The sequence below is a fragment of the Mastacembelus armatus genome, chromosome 4 (genome assembly GCF_900324485.2).
Source record: "Mastacembelus armatus chromosome 4, fMasArm1.2, whole genome shotgun sequence".
Classification (NCBI taxonomy): domain Eukaryota; kingdom Metazoa; phylum Chordata; class Actinopteri; order Synbranchiformes; family Mastacembelidae; genus Mastacembelus; species Mastacembelus armatus.
Genome location: NC_046636.1, coordinates 5,132,301 through 5,146,038, shown reverse-complemented (window position 1 = coordinate 5,146,038; position 13,738 = coordinate 5,132,301). Strand labels below are relative to the sequence as shown.

At 38.1% G+C, this 13,738-nt stretch overlaps 1 protein-coding gene across 2 annotated transcripts in view; it reads right to left on the bottom strand.

Annotated features, from left to right (window-relative positions):
• Positions 1-13,738, bottom strand: part of col24a1 (collagen type XXIV alpha 1 chain) — a 69,926-nt gene that overhangs the window by 37,778 nt on the left and 18,410 nt on the right. For both annotated transcript variants that reach the window (XM_026323416.2, XM_026323418.1), the window contains 10 exons: positions 13,506-13,559; positions 8,863-8,916; positions 7,435-7,488; positions 5,531-5,575; positions 4,488-4,541; positions 3,955-3,999; positions 2,531-2,584; positions 1,816-1,860; positions 690-743; positions 332-376 (listed from right to left, as the gene is read on the bottom strand). In XM_026323416.2, the coding sequence (XP_026179201.1) occupies positions 332-376; positions 690-743; positions 1,816-1,860; positions 2,531-2,584; positions 3,955-3,999; positions 4,488-4,541; positions 5,531-5,575; positions 7,435-7,488; positions 8,863-8,916; positions 13,506-13,559 (504 nt within the window). The remainder of the gene's footprint in view (positions 1-331; positions 377-689; positions 744-1,815; positions 1,861-2,530; positions 2,585-3,954; positions 4,000-4,487; positions 4,542-5,530; positions 5,576-7,434; positions 7,489-8,862; positions 8,917-13,505; positions 13,560-13,738) is intronic.

Genomic DNA, 13,738 nt, shown 5'->3' with positions numbered 1-13,738 from the left:
CCCCTCACCAACAAACTGAAAGCACAACAAATATTTATAACAATCCTTTGGTAGTTTGAGCAGAACTTTAGTATTTACAGTCATTAACTGTGAGAAAAACAAGTCTAACCAAGAAACAGCATGAACAGCAGCATGAACATTCACATTTATCACTCACAGAGCAAGACCCCACATTCTGCTGTCCATCATCCATAACCATTACAGTCAGGCAGAAAGAAAGATGAACAGAACAGATAGCAAAACAGCAAAACAGTGAGCAAACACACATAGAGCCTATTAGCCACGGGATACCCAACACAGCAATTAAAAAGACAATGCTCCAAATACTCACCCTCAGACCAGGAAAACCACTAATGCCAGTCCCACCAACAGGTCCCTGTGAAACATCACAGCAACATCCTAAGTACACAGGACACGGCATTTACAGTATTGCACATTCCTCATTTCCAAGACTACAGTGGAAATACTGTAAGAGCAATTTCATGTTTCTGTGTGCTAATCTCTGGAATATTTTGCACTTTTGTAGTTTGTAAAAACTGCATGACACATTTTGCAAGTGGTGACAAAAGGCCATAAAAAAGTCCTGAAGGACACAGAGGAGAAAAGTAGAATAGCAGGTACAGGTGAAAAGCACAGGACAAATAAATAAGACAACTGAACCCCCTCAGAAGGAGGACAAGAGTTTTCACCTCATTGCCATCAGGTCCAGGAGGTCCCCTCTCCCCGACATCACCCATCACACCCTGCAAGGGAAATACATCCACATTCAATTTTCCAAAGTCAGGACAACAAAGTTATGTCTAAACATCCTATAAACACCCTTAGTCAGCAGAATATGGCCTCCCATACAGGTAACACAGCAGAAAATGCTCTTTATTTTTACGTTTACTGATTTCATACTGTTACTTAATTATGACAATTTCTTTCATGCAGAGAATCGAACCATTACATATCACATTTAGTATCCAACTTCCAAAAATAGTTAATCAGTTTGACAGCGATAGAGTGTGAGAATCCTGCTTATTAAATGAAACAAAATGAACCAGTCTAACAGCTTGTGAACTGGCTTACAACAGCCCTTAAGCCACAGACTTGGATCCAGTTAGCCAGATGTGAGTCTTCCAGAAAAAAAAAAAAAAACTTTGGATGAAACAAGCACTGGGCTGCCTGCACGCTTGGCAGCTGTAACACAGAGAGGCTAAGGCCTGTTTTTAAAATATTAATTTTTCACAGTGCAAGGACCCAACCTACTGTAGACATTCAAACTGTCTCTATCTCAACCTTACTGTATATATACCACCCACCCTAAACATATATGTATATATATATATATGAAAAAAATAACATAAATATATACATATATATATTTATATATGTAAACATGCATCGCAAGATCTATTTCATTCATCATTTCAATTTAGGTTTGCCTTATATTGTTCCTCTAAGTGAGTAACTCCTCTCATCTTTTTTATCTGTACACTGTTTTTCCATTGGCCCTGTGTCATGCTCCTTTAGTGCATTCACAACAGATGCAGCCTACAAATTAAAACTCTTTGACGACCCTGGGACTTCTGCGGATGTGATGTGGTGCTATTTTAAGAGGAAATCCTGTGCACATTGTGCAATGGCTACCATTTTTATATAATCTCTCTGATTTAACACAAGATGACACAGGCAACTGCTGATGCCTGTGCAAAAATGATGATGCACCTGCCTCCCTTCACTGCTGACAATGACATGATTTATTGGTGTGTTTGGAAGCAACAATAAACTATGACAAAAATCAAAAAAACAAAACATAAAAATAATTATTACATGTCTTCCTTTAGGACCAGGTTTTCCAATGGGACCAGTAATGCCCTAGAAAAGAAAACAAGTGGATGAGTTACTCAAACTGGGACATGACATGATGATACTGCACTCTGGGAATGAATAAAAGAAGTTGTACTTTCTGGATTAAAATTAATATATTATTACAGGCTATACAAGATATTAGAGTAGTAAGTAAGAAAGCCAAGATTCAAAAGTGGTTTTATCAAAGTGAATTAAAGCTCCTGAGGCGCAGAACAGGCTAATGAGCAGCAAGCCACAACAGAGCCATAAAGGCTGGAGACTACTCAGTCTGGAATCTCACAAGAATGAAGGAATGAGTGTTGCATATGTATATGAAAGATTTAAGTAACTGCTTTTACTTTTGCCCAAAGGATGTAAAAGGATGTTTCAACATACATCGGTAAGTAGTTGGTAACACAACATAAATCAGGATATACTAGAAGAGAGTGGAGAGCAAAATGATTAGGGTGCAAAATCTCACTAAAGCTGGCATTTCTCAAAGCTCATCCTTTGATGCAATTATACACATAATATATAGTATGGGGCAGTAAAAGAAGGAAAAATTAATTGAGAAGACAAGACGTACATAATACTTTGACAAAATTGATTAAAATAGTACTAGAAAATGAAAATGTGTCCAAGAACATAGCAATCGTAATTAAAAAGATGTCCCTTTTTATAAACAAAGATCACTCACTTTCTCCCCTTCTGGTCCTGGTGGCCCAGCAATGCCAGGAGGCCCAATAAATCCCTGAAAATGAGCAATATGTAAAAAAAAAACAATATTGTCTAAACATTGTAGGAAAATTAACTTTTTAGCAGAATGCTGTTATATAATTAGGACAATCACATTACTTTTATTAAATGTGACATTGTCATTGAGTAAATGTGTTGATCAATCAATCTTGTGCACAGATGCAATCATTGGAATAATGGAAGTGCTGGGCTAAAAGTCAGGGTGGTCACCCAAATCATTTGGTGATGATTATTCATACCATATCACAGTAACTGGGCTATAATTTCCTGGCCTAGTCACACGGGCATATAAAGATGCAGTATCGCAGGGCTTATGAGTATTCACCATATCCTTAAACCCTGTGAAAGGAGATTATAGTCTCATGGGAATATCCCTTTCTACACATGTTCTCTGTATTTCTGAAACATCTGATTTATCCTGTCAGGAATTCTGTAGAAACAAAAATTTGGTGCCACTAGCTGGGCAGCTGTGAATAATTCTGTCCATATGCACTGTCTTCATGTTCCTACTTTAACCTAAATACACTGTGGTCACAGGAAAAATCTAGAGTCACTGACATGAGAATGAGTATGATGCAAATAGCGTACATTTCTATGTCTGAGACTATGAACCTGTACAGTTTCTGATCCAATCAATCCAAACATGACACAATGTATATACCTGAGGTGCTCAACTATCTGCTGATGTGCCAGCTATTGTCAGTATAAATTTATCATAGGTCAACTGGTGCACTGCAGGGTAACATACGTTGAATATAAAGCTATCACAGCCAACATGATATTAGGTGCACAGCTGTTTGTAGCTTTTATGTTGAAAGATAAAACCCTGAACACTGGCTATACTTTTATTGTGCATAATATTTTTTGGTAAGATTGTCTGTATTCAATTATTTATGCCAGTTGGCATAGGATTTAGTAGAGTACGTTTAACCCTACTCTTCTTATTTTTTACACCCCTGCCTGTTCACTGTTTGTCTTTTTGGCTCTTTTTCACTCTGCCTTTCTCAGTCAAGCATAGTAATCCCAGCTATCTCTTTTCTCTGAGATGCAATTCTCCACTAAAGTCCCTTTTCTCACTAGCTAATTTGACCCTTTCCCTCTGCTCTCGTGCAGTCACCATCTATCCATCTGCTTCTCTTTCCTCTGTTTTCCTGTTTTACGGGCATTCCTGCTTGCTGGGAAAGAAACCATATTAAGAAGAATTAGTCAACCTTTGAGAGTCCCAAGCAGTCTCCATCAGCAGTAAGTCTCCACCAGGCATCATTTCAAAATACAAATCAGACCAAGGGGTAGTGTTTTAGAGCAAGGCCAAAGGCCTGGCATTGTCAAGGTGCAGAATGAGAGCAGAGAGCTACTTGTACTTACACGGACACCTTTGGGCCCTGGGTTACCCTGTGGCCCAGCTGAGCCCTGCAAAGCAACAACTTTGGTGAGAACTAATTATCACAGTACACACAAACTTGTTTACAATGATTTCACATTGTAAAGCAAACCAAAACACACCAGATTCTGAATGGCCTGATAAGAGAAATGCAAGGGACCAACTGACAGAGAGCTGAAGGAAAAGATATTTTCTGTTTTCATCCTTTATGTCATACTTTATATGTCCTCATCTACACTGGCACTGCACAGAAAACCGTCATCATTAATCTATGCATTGTTACATTGTTAACTGCATTTTAGTGAAAACTATATTACCAATATAGTGGAAATAGCAGTTATTTACCACTTGATGCAAATGTGTTATGAAATGTACACAAGAAAGCAGAGCAGTGTGCATCATGCAGTTATCATTATTATTGCTGTGTATTTCCTGTGGAGCTCTCAGTACAGCAATGAAGAATCTAAGAGGATTGATGGAGGAACTGGAAACATATTTTTTCTATTTTTCACTGCACCTGCCTGCCAGGGTAACCTGCAGTGCCGGGTTCTCCAGGAGGTCCTAGTATGCCCTGTAATGGAGAGAAAGAGGGGGGAATGAACAGTCAATAGGTAGATTAGATGGAGGGATAACATGAAAGAGGAGAAACCTCTACTAGCATTGCCAAATGAGGAATAAAACAAGCACTGTTCATTCTGAATAACCTCCACCCAAGACAACGCTGTGCACCCCTGCAACCCACCCTTCCCTCACTGGCTGTGCTGTACCTTTAGAGCACAAAACTTTACATTTAAAAATTCAGCCAATGCTCACATCAGTTGTATCATGTGTTGCCATAGTAATGAAATTATTATATAATTTCTATTAGATGTTGCTATTTCTTAGTTATTCCAGATTCCAAACTAATACATTTTTCATTTGGCTTCCATAAATTGCTGTTGATGTTTGCAATGGAAATGAACACTGGTTTGTGGCAACGAATAAAAATACCAAAGGCAATGGCACAGGATCTCTCTGACTATACTCTGTAGGATCACAGAATAATTGGAATTAAAGAAATCCCTGGAGTTCTCAGAAAATGTCTTACTTCTTCCATAACCCTCTATGCTTTGAGGCTTCTGATGTTGACATCACAGGGCTCTAATGAGAACATGAGAGGGCTGTGTAATGGGGCAATGTACAATAATTGTTAGCAGTTTGATGAGTTTTTCCATCAAAGATAATGGTATAAACAGGAGATAAAAGGAACTGTGGGAACAGCTGAAGGACTGACGTAACTGGCTAGTGATGCACATAGGCACAGCTGTGCGTTTGTGCATGGGTGTGCATATACATATGTATGTACAGAATAAGGACCAAGTGTGTTTTTGTAAGTGTGTTTGTGTACGTACTGCATAAGTGCTGTCACATAGAGGACTAGTCTCACTGCAACGTCTGTATTTAAGAATGTCTGTAATCCTTGATTGTAGATTTTGTTATTACATAGATCCATGCTAATGAGACCTGCTGAGCACTGTAAATATAAAATTCTCTCTTGTTAGCCAACACTACTGTACGTACTTGTTCTCCTGGCAGTCCTGGTGGACCTGGATAACCTTTAGGGCCCTTAAAATGGAGTAAAACAAATGTTAACTTGAGCATATTTTTGACCAGACTCATCATAGAAATGAACACTAAGAAATTTACAGCGACACACTCGGGCACAACAGTACTTTGAGCTAATGCTAGTCAGCATGGTAGCATGATGTATATATAGGAACCATGTTCACCAGCTTAGTAGAGCATGTTAGCATGCTAACATATCACAAAGCACAAAGTACAGCTGCAGCTGATGGGAATAACATTCATTCAGTTCATAAATCAAAGTAGTGGTGAAATTACATTTTTGAGCTGATAATGACATTACATGTAAATGTGAGGGGTTGCTAAAGTGATTATGATTCAGTCTGAGGAGATCAGGAACATCTGCACCATCATAGTCATTAAGAGTTTAATATAAAACCTCATGGTGGTGCTAGAGAAGGGAGCCCCAAAGTTATCATCATCCTTTTGGAACCATGAATATCTGTAACAGATTTTATAGTAATCCATCCAAGGGCATTTTAAAAACATCCAATCTGGATCACAGTGGTAGCAAACAAAAAAATATTATTAATCAATATGATAGTATATATATGATAACAAAAATAATAAAAAAACAATAACATTTTGAAGACATCCTGGTTAAGTTTTGTGCTACAGCTAGATCTCTCATAGTTAAACAAGCACTTTTTCTTTGTAAATGAAACTGGATTTACTGTTCAGTAAAACAGAGCTTTTCTTCTCTGAAGTCCATCTATTTTTCCTTTTGACGTGATTATCAACCACAGATGTTTACAGCTCCAAGACACAAGGTCAGGTCCAGGCCAGTATCTTTTTGGGGCTGCAACAGACCTTCTTAAATAGTACCATCAACACTGTCATATGCTTCCAAGGGTTTGACACCTGAACCTTCACGCTCAATAAAAAGCCTATGCTGGGAGTAAAGAGCATAGGTCTCAAGCCACTCATTTCCTCCGAAAATAATTGACAGGGCACATTTCATCTGCTGGGTATATTAGGTTCAGCTACAGCTAACACAGGGATGGTCTAACAGGAGGCAAGATAAATACCTGACTCAGAGTGTCTGTCAGATATTACCCTGCAGACTGCCATGTCTGCAGCAGGGTGACCTAATATGGCAGATTAAGTCTGTTCTTTATCAAAACACCAAGTTTAGTTCCAACAGTCCAAGAGTCATGCTGAGCATGGCAACAGGGATGAGTATTTTTGAGCAGGAGGGAGAATGTTGGTGTCATTAATTCATTGACCGCAGTGTCCCTGAAATTCTCCTTTGGATATGACAGTTGTTGACCTGATGAGGAATATGATATTATGCATGTTTTAGAGATCCTGACCCAGGGCCAGGTGCCTTTCCTCTTTTAGATGACCTTTGACCTTGACCTCAAAGCCTTTTGGGTTTAAGGAAGACAGCAACAGGTCCTCTCATCCGGAAAGCATAGGTCTTGCTATTGAGTAAAGGTTAGAAAGGCTGCTGAAGCCTCAGCTTACACTGGTGGGGCTTATACTTGTGGGAAAAGACGTGTGTGTGTGTGTGTGTGTGTGTGTGTGTGTGTGTGTGTGTATACTCAACAGTGTAATAGTGTGTTCCTACATATATTTACATGAATGTTCTTAACATTTAACCTTAACACTTAATCCAACCTTTAACTTGTTTCAGACAAATAATATATCTGTACTACATCCTGTTCCCTCAACTCAATACAGAATATTTAACGATGACAGTGATGTGTTTTTAAGGTAAAAAAAGAATTACATCTTTCCAAAAAGTGTCTACAGCAAACTTAACTTGGATACATCACAAAAAAGTTTCTTACAGATTCTATGCCTTCTAATGAACAATCAATTTATTGCACATATCTTACCAGTAGACCTGGAAATCCATCTGGCCCTGGAAGACCTTGTGGACCTCTGTCACCCTATTGGAACAAATGAAGACATAGTAAGATAACTGTTGGGATGCCATGCACACCAACATACAAGAGATTAAACCAGTAAAATTGATATTTGCAAAAAGTAATCTGTTATCATTGCAAAACCCTTACAAAGCCAAAGGTGAATCCATCTTATTGATTTAGCTCTTCTACGTTTACCCCAGATGGAGCGAAGTACAATAAATTATTTAACACTGAATAAACCTTCATTTCCCAGCACAGAAAGTTCATTAGTCCTTTTATAAATGGCACATGCTTAACAAACAATAGGGACATTAAAAAGACCATTCATAAGGATCACTGTAAAAATAGTACTACTAATCTTAAACAGAAGATTTTCTTGATTCTCCACAGGTGAGTGATTGTGACAGTTTAAAAATACTTTTGAACTTTAAGCAGTGTCATCCATCAACTTATATTAAAGATGTCTTAATACAGCTGCATAAAACTGAAACCACATGCTGCACAACATGTGACTATTTGGAAAATCAGATAAGATGCGAAGTGACAGGAAGAATAGAGATTACAGAGATAATATCACTATAAACAAACATGCTATGAAAGGGACAAAGATGCAATGACTAAGCTCTGCTAAAAAAGTGAGAGGCCTGCAATCATCTGCAGGGATGACATCAGGAAGTAGTTTGATAAATCCTGCATGGAGACATGCTACAGGCCTATGTTTGTTTATAAATGAACTTAATTAATCTGGCTATTGCAGAAACAATGTGATGGGAGAAATTCTCCAGGAAATTTTCTTAGGGGATTTCTGAATACAATGCATTCAAATTTGAAGAGAGAAATATAATCTTGGAGCGTAATTAATTCAAGGCATTTAACAGTGCTGCTCAGGAAAAACATTATTTTTATGATGTCGGGAAGAAAGAGATATGGGGATGGAGGGAGAGTAGATCGGTGAAAAATCAATAATAGGAGTCAGAAATCCAGAAAGGGGTTTTGGGGAACTTACTAAATTAACTCAATGAGACAAGACTTTAAATCTCAAATGTATCAAATTTAAATCTACCATTTAGTAAGTGTTTCTGCTGACATAGCATATCCTGACTGGTAATCTTTATTACTCATTACCACTACACTGTATTATTAGAATCTACATTTTACCCTAAATACTGACACCTGAAATTGAGACCAGAGGAAAAAGTTGACTAAGTAAGGTAATACGATAGGACTGATGTCATGTAGACTGGAAACTTAAATAGCAGCTCAGGTAAAATATCTCTAGAGAAGTATCAATGTCAAAAGAATGACTGTGTGACAGACATGGGAGAACAGAAGAGACAGACAGTCTAAAGAAACCAAGAGGAAAAGAGAAAGACAGACTGATGGCAGATTTCGTACCTTCTCTCCCGGTGGAGCCTGGCCTGGAGAAAGCCCAGGGTCTCCCTTTGAACCCTAGAACAGACAGTCACAGGTTCAGGATGTGTTAAACACTTCTCAGCTTTATTTACTATCATTTAATGCAGCACCAGTTTTTAAAATGACAATTACAATTATTTCTTTGCTAATAACTTCTGAATACAGTTATGAATATAATTCACATAAACAGGCAAAATCTGAATCTGAACTATATATAAGTGATTAACATCATTAGGACTATATATTTTGTTTAATTAATTTAGTGAAAACTGATTCTGAGAAGTAGAAAATTAAGGGAATTTTGATGTTTTCTTGTTCTTAAAATCTTGACTTATCCTCACAATCTCATTACTTCCTGTCACAAACCAGATGTTGCTCCTTTAAAACCAGCAGACTCCACAAAAACAAGCTGCACACAGTACGGTAATAATTCAGCTTTGAAAGAGTCAAAATATCAGTATGATAGTTTTTTTCTGTGTTTGTGTTGTCACTACCAAACATTTACCTATAAAGTATTGATAAGTACCAAAATGTGATATGATAATGTGATATATGTAGGTTTTTAATGCTATATGATGTGAAATTTAACAGGGATTTCAGTTCCATTCCTCGTAATTACACCTCAACTTCTAAATGACCATTAATATTTCACTATAATACTTTTTACTTAACTTAAGACATTTATAAAGGACTGATGTAGAAAAAAATCTTTGCAGATTTGGCATCAACATTTGTGCACAGTGACCAAGTAAGATGGTATCATTTTGCAGTTAAGTAACAAATGTCTTTGATGACACAGGTCTCATTCAGTTTCTGTGTCATCCCAGACCACATATGCAATTCCCACAAGGAAGAACAGCTCAGAGAGCCTGCCAGAATGGAGCTGATGTTAAGTGCATTTCCACAAAACAGCAGTATTTCATTTCAGCAGCCCAAGGTCTCAAGGCTTTTCTTCCTAATCTGTTGCATATTAAGGTCATTTAATTTTTTTTTCCCCAGACATGTAAAAACAATACACATTCATACAAACAGTGCTGCAATTACAAATGAATTAGGGAGTGCCAAAGCAGCAATGTTAAGAGACCTTCACTTCATTTCAGCATAAGTACTTACACTTAATCTGATTTATTGCTGTCAACACTAAAGTTCATGGTCAGATTTTGCTGAATGGTGTGCCAGTACAAGGAAATACATCCTTCATAATCCTTTGATGATGACAATGACCAGAAATAAAAATGAATTTCAAAAATATGTTGTGTAAATGTGATAAGGTGTACTTCTAAATATAACATTTCTTAGGATTAAACAGATTTTTCTATGTGAGATGCCGAACTTCTAGCAAACAGGTATCATATCCTTGCATTTTGAGCAACATATGTCCATTTTGACTGACAGCCAGCGAGGCATACACAAGCTTTGTAGTGGGTGTGGGTGAGCAGAAATTCTACCACAACATGAAACCAGAGTTAATTTCCGTCTGAAAAAACAGTCAACAGTGCATGAAGCCAACTGAAAGGCTCTTGTAGGTTCTGCAAACACTACATCATAACATTTCAGACTGTGCTTAAAACAGATGTCAACTAAGCTCAACATCAGGGACAATATTCCTCTGTCCTAGTAACCAAAAACATTTCAACAAAAAATATTTTCCCAATCTGTAAAAAAATCCATATTACGCCTCCACAGTGGGCTTTGGGGTGTGAGAATGATTCACCAGCAGGTCACTATTGTGTTAGATACAGAATTCCCTGAAGATACATTGTGTTAGATTGATGTTAGTTTTATACAGTATGTGTACACACAAATGTGGGTGTACAGGCCGAAGTGACAAGGCAGGCTGTTCTGTATTTCTAAAAGTCCCTGAGGGTCAGTGTTTCAGCAAGGTCAAGTGGAGTGGTAATAGAAGGAACCCATCTATCTCACTGTGCTGTTTCACTAACCAAGAAAGAAAACAGAACATTACTCTAAGGTAGGCAACAAGATCATACTGTAATTCTTGAAAAGAACTTTCAGAAATTTGTCTTGTTTTTAGCTATAGCACTAACTACATATCCAAACAAGGACCTGTCCACTTACGCACAAAAAAAGTCTCCAATTGATCAATCAATAGACAAAAGAGTATAGGGTGGACCATCCACTTGTCTTTTGTTTCTGCTCCTACAGCATGGCTGTTCTCTCACAGACTGTGCTGTGTGGTAGCCAGTTAGAACCACAGTCACCACAGCCATCTGTATGGAGCTGCCCACATCCTTACTCATTGTACCAATGCATCTTTCACATCTGGCACCACTGCAGGAAGAGTTTACCAGAGATCTTAAAATGTTTTTTATATGAAGTTAGTGTCATGGCTAATGAGTTGGGACTAGTCATGTAAAACTGATCAAGGCTAAGAGCTATGTAATTCAGACCAGCAACCACTCCTGTCTTTTCTAATTTCTCTGCTACACAATGACAACAAGCCCATGTTCATTGTTGGCTCAATATTATCACACTTGCCTACATATGACTGTGCCATTTGCACAAACTCTTTGCAGCAGGGTTTGGCTCTTACTGGGACAAACTCATCAGTCACTGCTATAACTGATGCCATTTCCTGTAACTTAATAAAAACATTAACTACAGCAGATGGCAGATTTGACATGCATAATGCTAGTGGTTCTTGTTTGGGATTAAAATATAAACATTTTACTTTTAGACTGATATTTGTGACTAGTATTAATATTAATGCTAATATTACAGCAAATCTAATATAACATTACAATTTAATCTCATTACATCACATTTCAATTCATCACAATCAAAAGCAGATAAAAATATACATTCCCAAGTAAATCATGGTGAAATTCTTCACGTATCTTCATGCAATTGTGCAAACTTTTATGACATGGGTTTGCATAAAACGTTACCCCTTAAAGATTATGTAATTCTTATTATCATTTCTGCCCATAAATGATCATTTGTATGTTTTATGCTTATTAAAGATTTGCGTTCGAACATATCCTTCATCGTTTTATATTATGGATGTCTTCGTTACCATTAGCTTCGTCCATCAGTATGTAGTATCATTGAGTAACATTTTAATGTACTCAAAGGGCATTTTCCAACTAATAAAAAATATTCTGGATATCCTTTCACTCTATCTTGATTGCACACATTGTTGAGATTTATGATATTAACTTTGTAATGGACACTGAACATGCCATCCCTGTGAGAAAGTAGAAGCAGGCAATTAAGTGAAGCCTAGCATTAGTTCAGGCAAAGCTCTGAAGCCAAGTTGTATTGGCTGTTTGCAGTATGTGTCATAATGATTGGTACAATGACTGATCATTCACAGCTGTGTGGCTGCAGCTTTATAGCACAGACATTACTATCCAACACAAGCACTGTTTACTTGTCTTATTAGGTGCATTGCAATGAATGCCATTTGGATCTGCAGGTCATTGAGAATTCCTTCAAATAAAATCCTTCCTTTTCCACTAAATCTAATTGTGTAAACATTTGCTATAAATGGTCAATTCTCCAATATAAATGTCTCTGACTGAACTAGCCAGTCTAAAGAAAAACAGTGTGGTCAGACACAGTATTTGTCACGAATGCGGGTGGTGTGGTGAGAAGGAGGAGAGGTGAGGACCCAAGTGCAGGCAACAAACACGCTTTATTCTCCAGGGTTCAGGCAGGAAACTCAAAACTCCGCCGTTCGGCGGGCAGGCAGACAAACACGAATAGAAACACTTACACTAGGCGCTGTAGACACAACTAATGATCCGGCGAGGAACAAAGGAAACCAGAGAACTTAAATACTGAACACAAGACACAGGTGAAAGCAATCTACAACTGATAACGTAAAGTCACCTGGAACAAAACACAGAACAGAAACAGGAAACTAACCAAAATAAAACGTCAGGCAGGGCTAAGGACCGGAAACCCGGTTCAGATCCTGACAGTATTAACGCAACTGCTGTGTGTTCAGTATTTCACATCTACAATATAGTCTTAATCACAATTTCCTCTGTTGCCAATAAGTTTAAAATGATTCTTGTAGATTAACAAACAACAAATCTATCCATCCATTATCTGATTATCCATTATCACACTTATTCCTATTTATGGTCACATAGACACAAACAACCTCACACACTCACACTCACTCCTATGGGCAATTTAGAGTCACCAATCAACTTGACATACATGTTTTTGGACTGTGGGAGGAAACCAGAGTACCTGGAGAAAACCCACACAAGCACAGGGAGAACACGCAAACTCCACACAGAAAGGCCCCTGCTGGGTTTCAAACCAGGAACCTTCTTGCTGTGAGGCAACAGTGTTAACTACCAAGCCACTGTGCTGCCCAAACAACAAGCCCTATTTACACAAACCCAAATAATCTTTTGTTAGTGAAGTGCCATTTGCAAAGGTTTAAGGTATGAAAGCATGTGGGAGCAGTGTCATTGACCTTCCCGGCCTCTGTCATGGCCTCGGCGGAGCTGGTTCTGGATCTGAGGTAGCTCATCTGTCCTATCCATACCCAAAGATACTAACCCTATCTGGCACTCTCAGGGATCCAATTGTATCCTGGCACTCTCAGGGATCCAACTGTATCCTTACCATGATAGAAGGCCACTCACCTTGGCCCCAGGTGGTCCAGGCTGTCCTGGGTTTCCATGTGGACCAGGAGGACCCTGGAAAAGATGCACAACATTTAAAAAGTGTGTACTGTTGAAAACAGCTCAGTATTTAAGATTACTTAAACCACAGCTAAATTTACTGAACCAATTAGAAATAAAGAGAGATAAGATGATGGTCTTTATTTGAAAGAAAATAGCAGAATCAGTGGATACTGTAGTTTCCTCAGTACTGC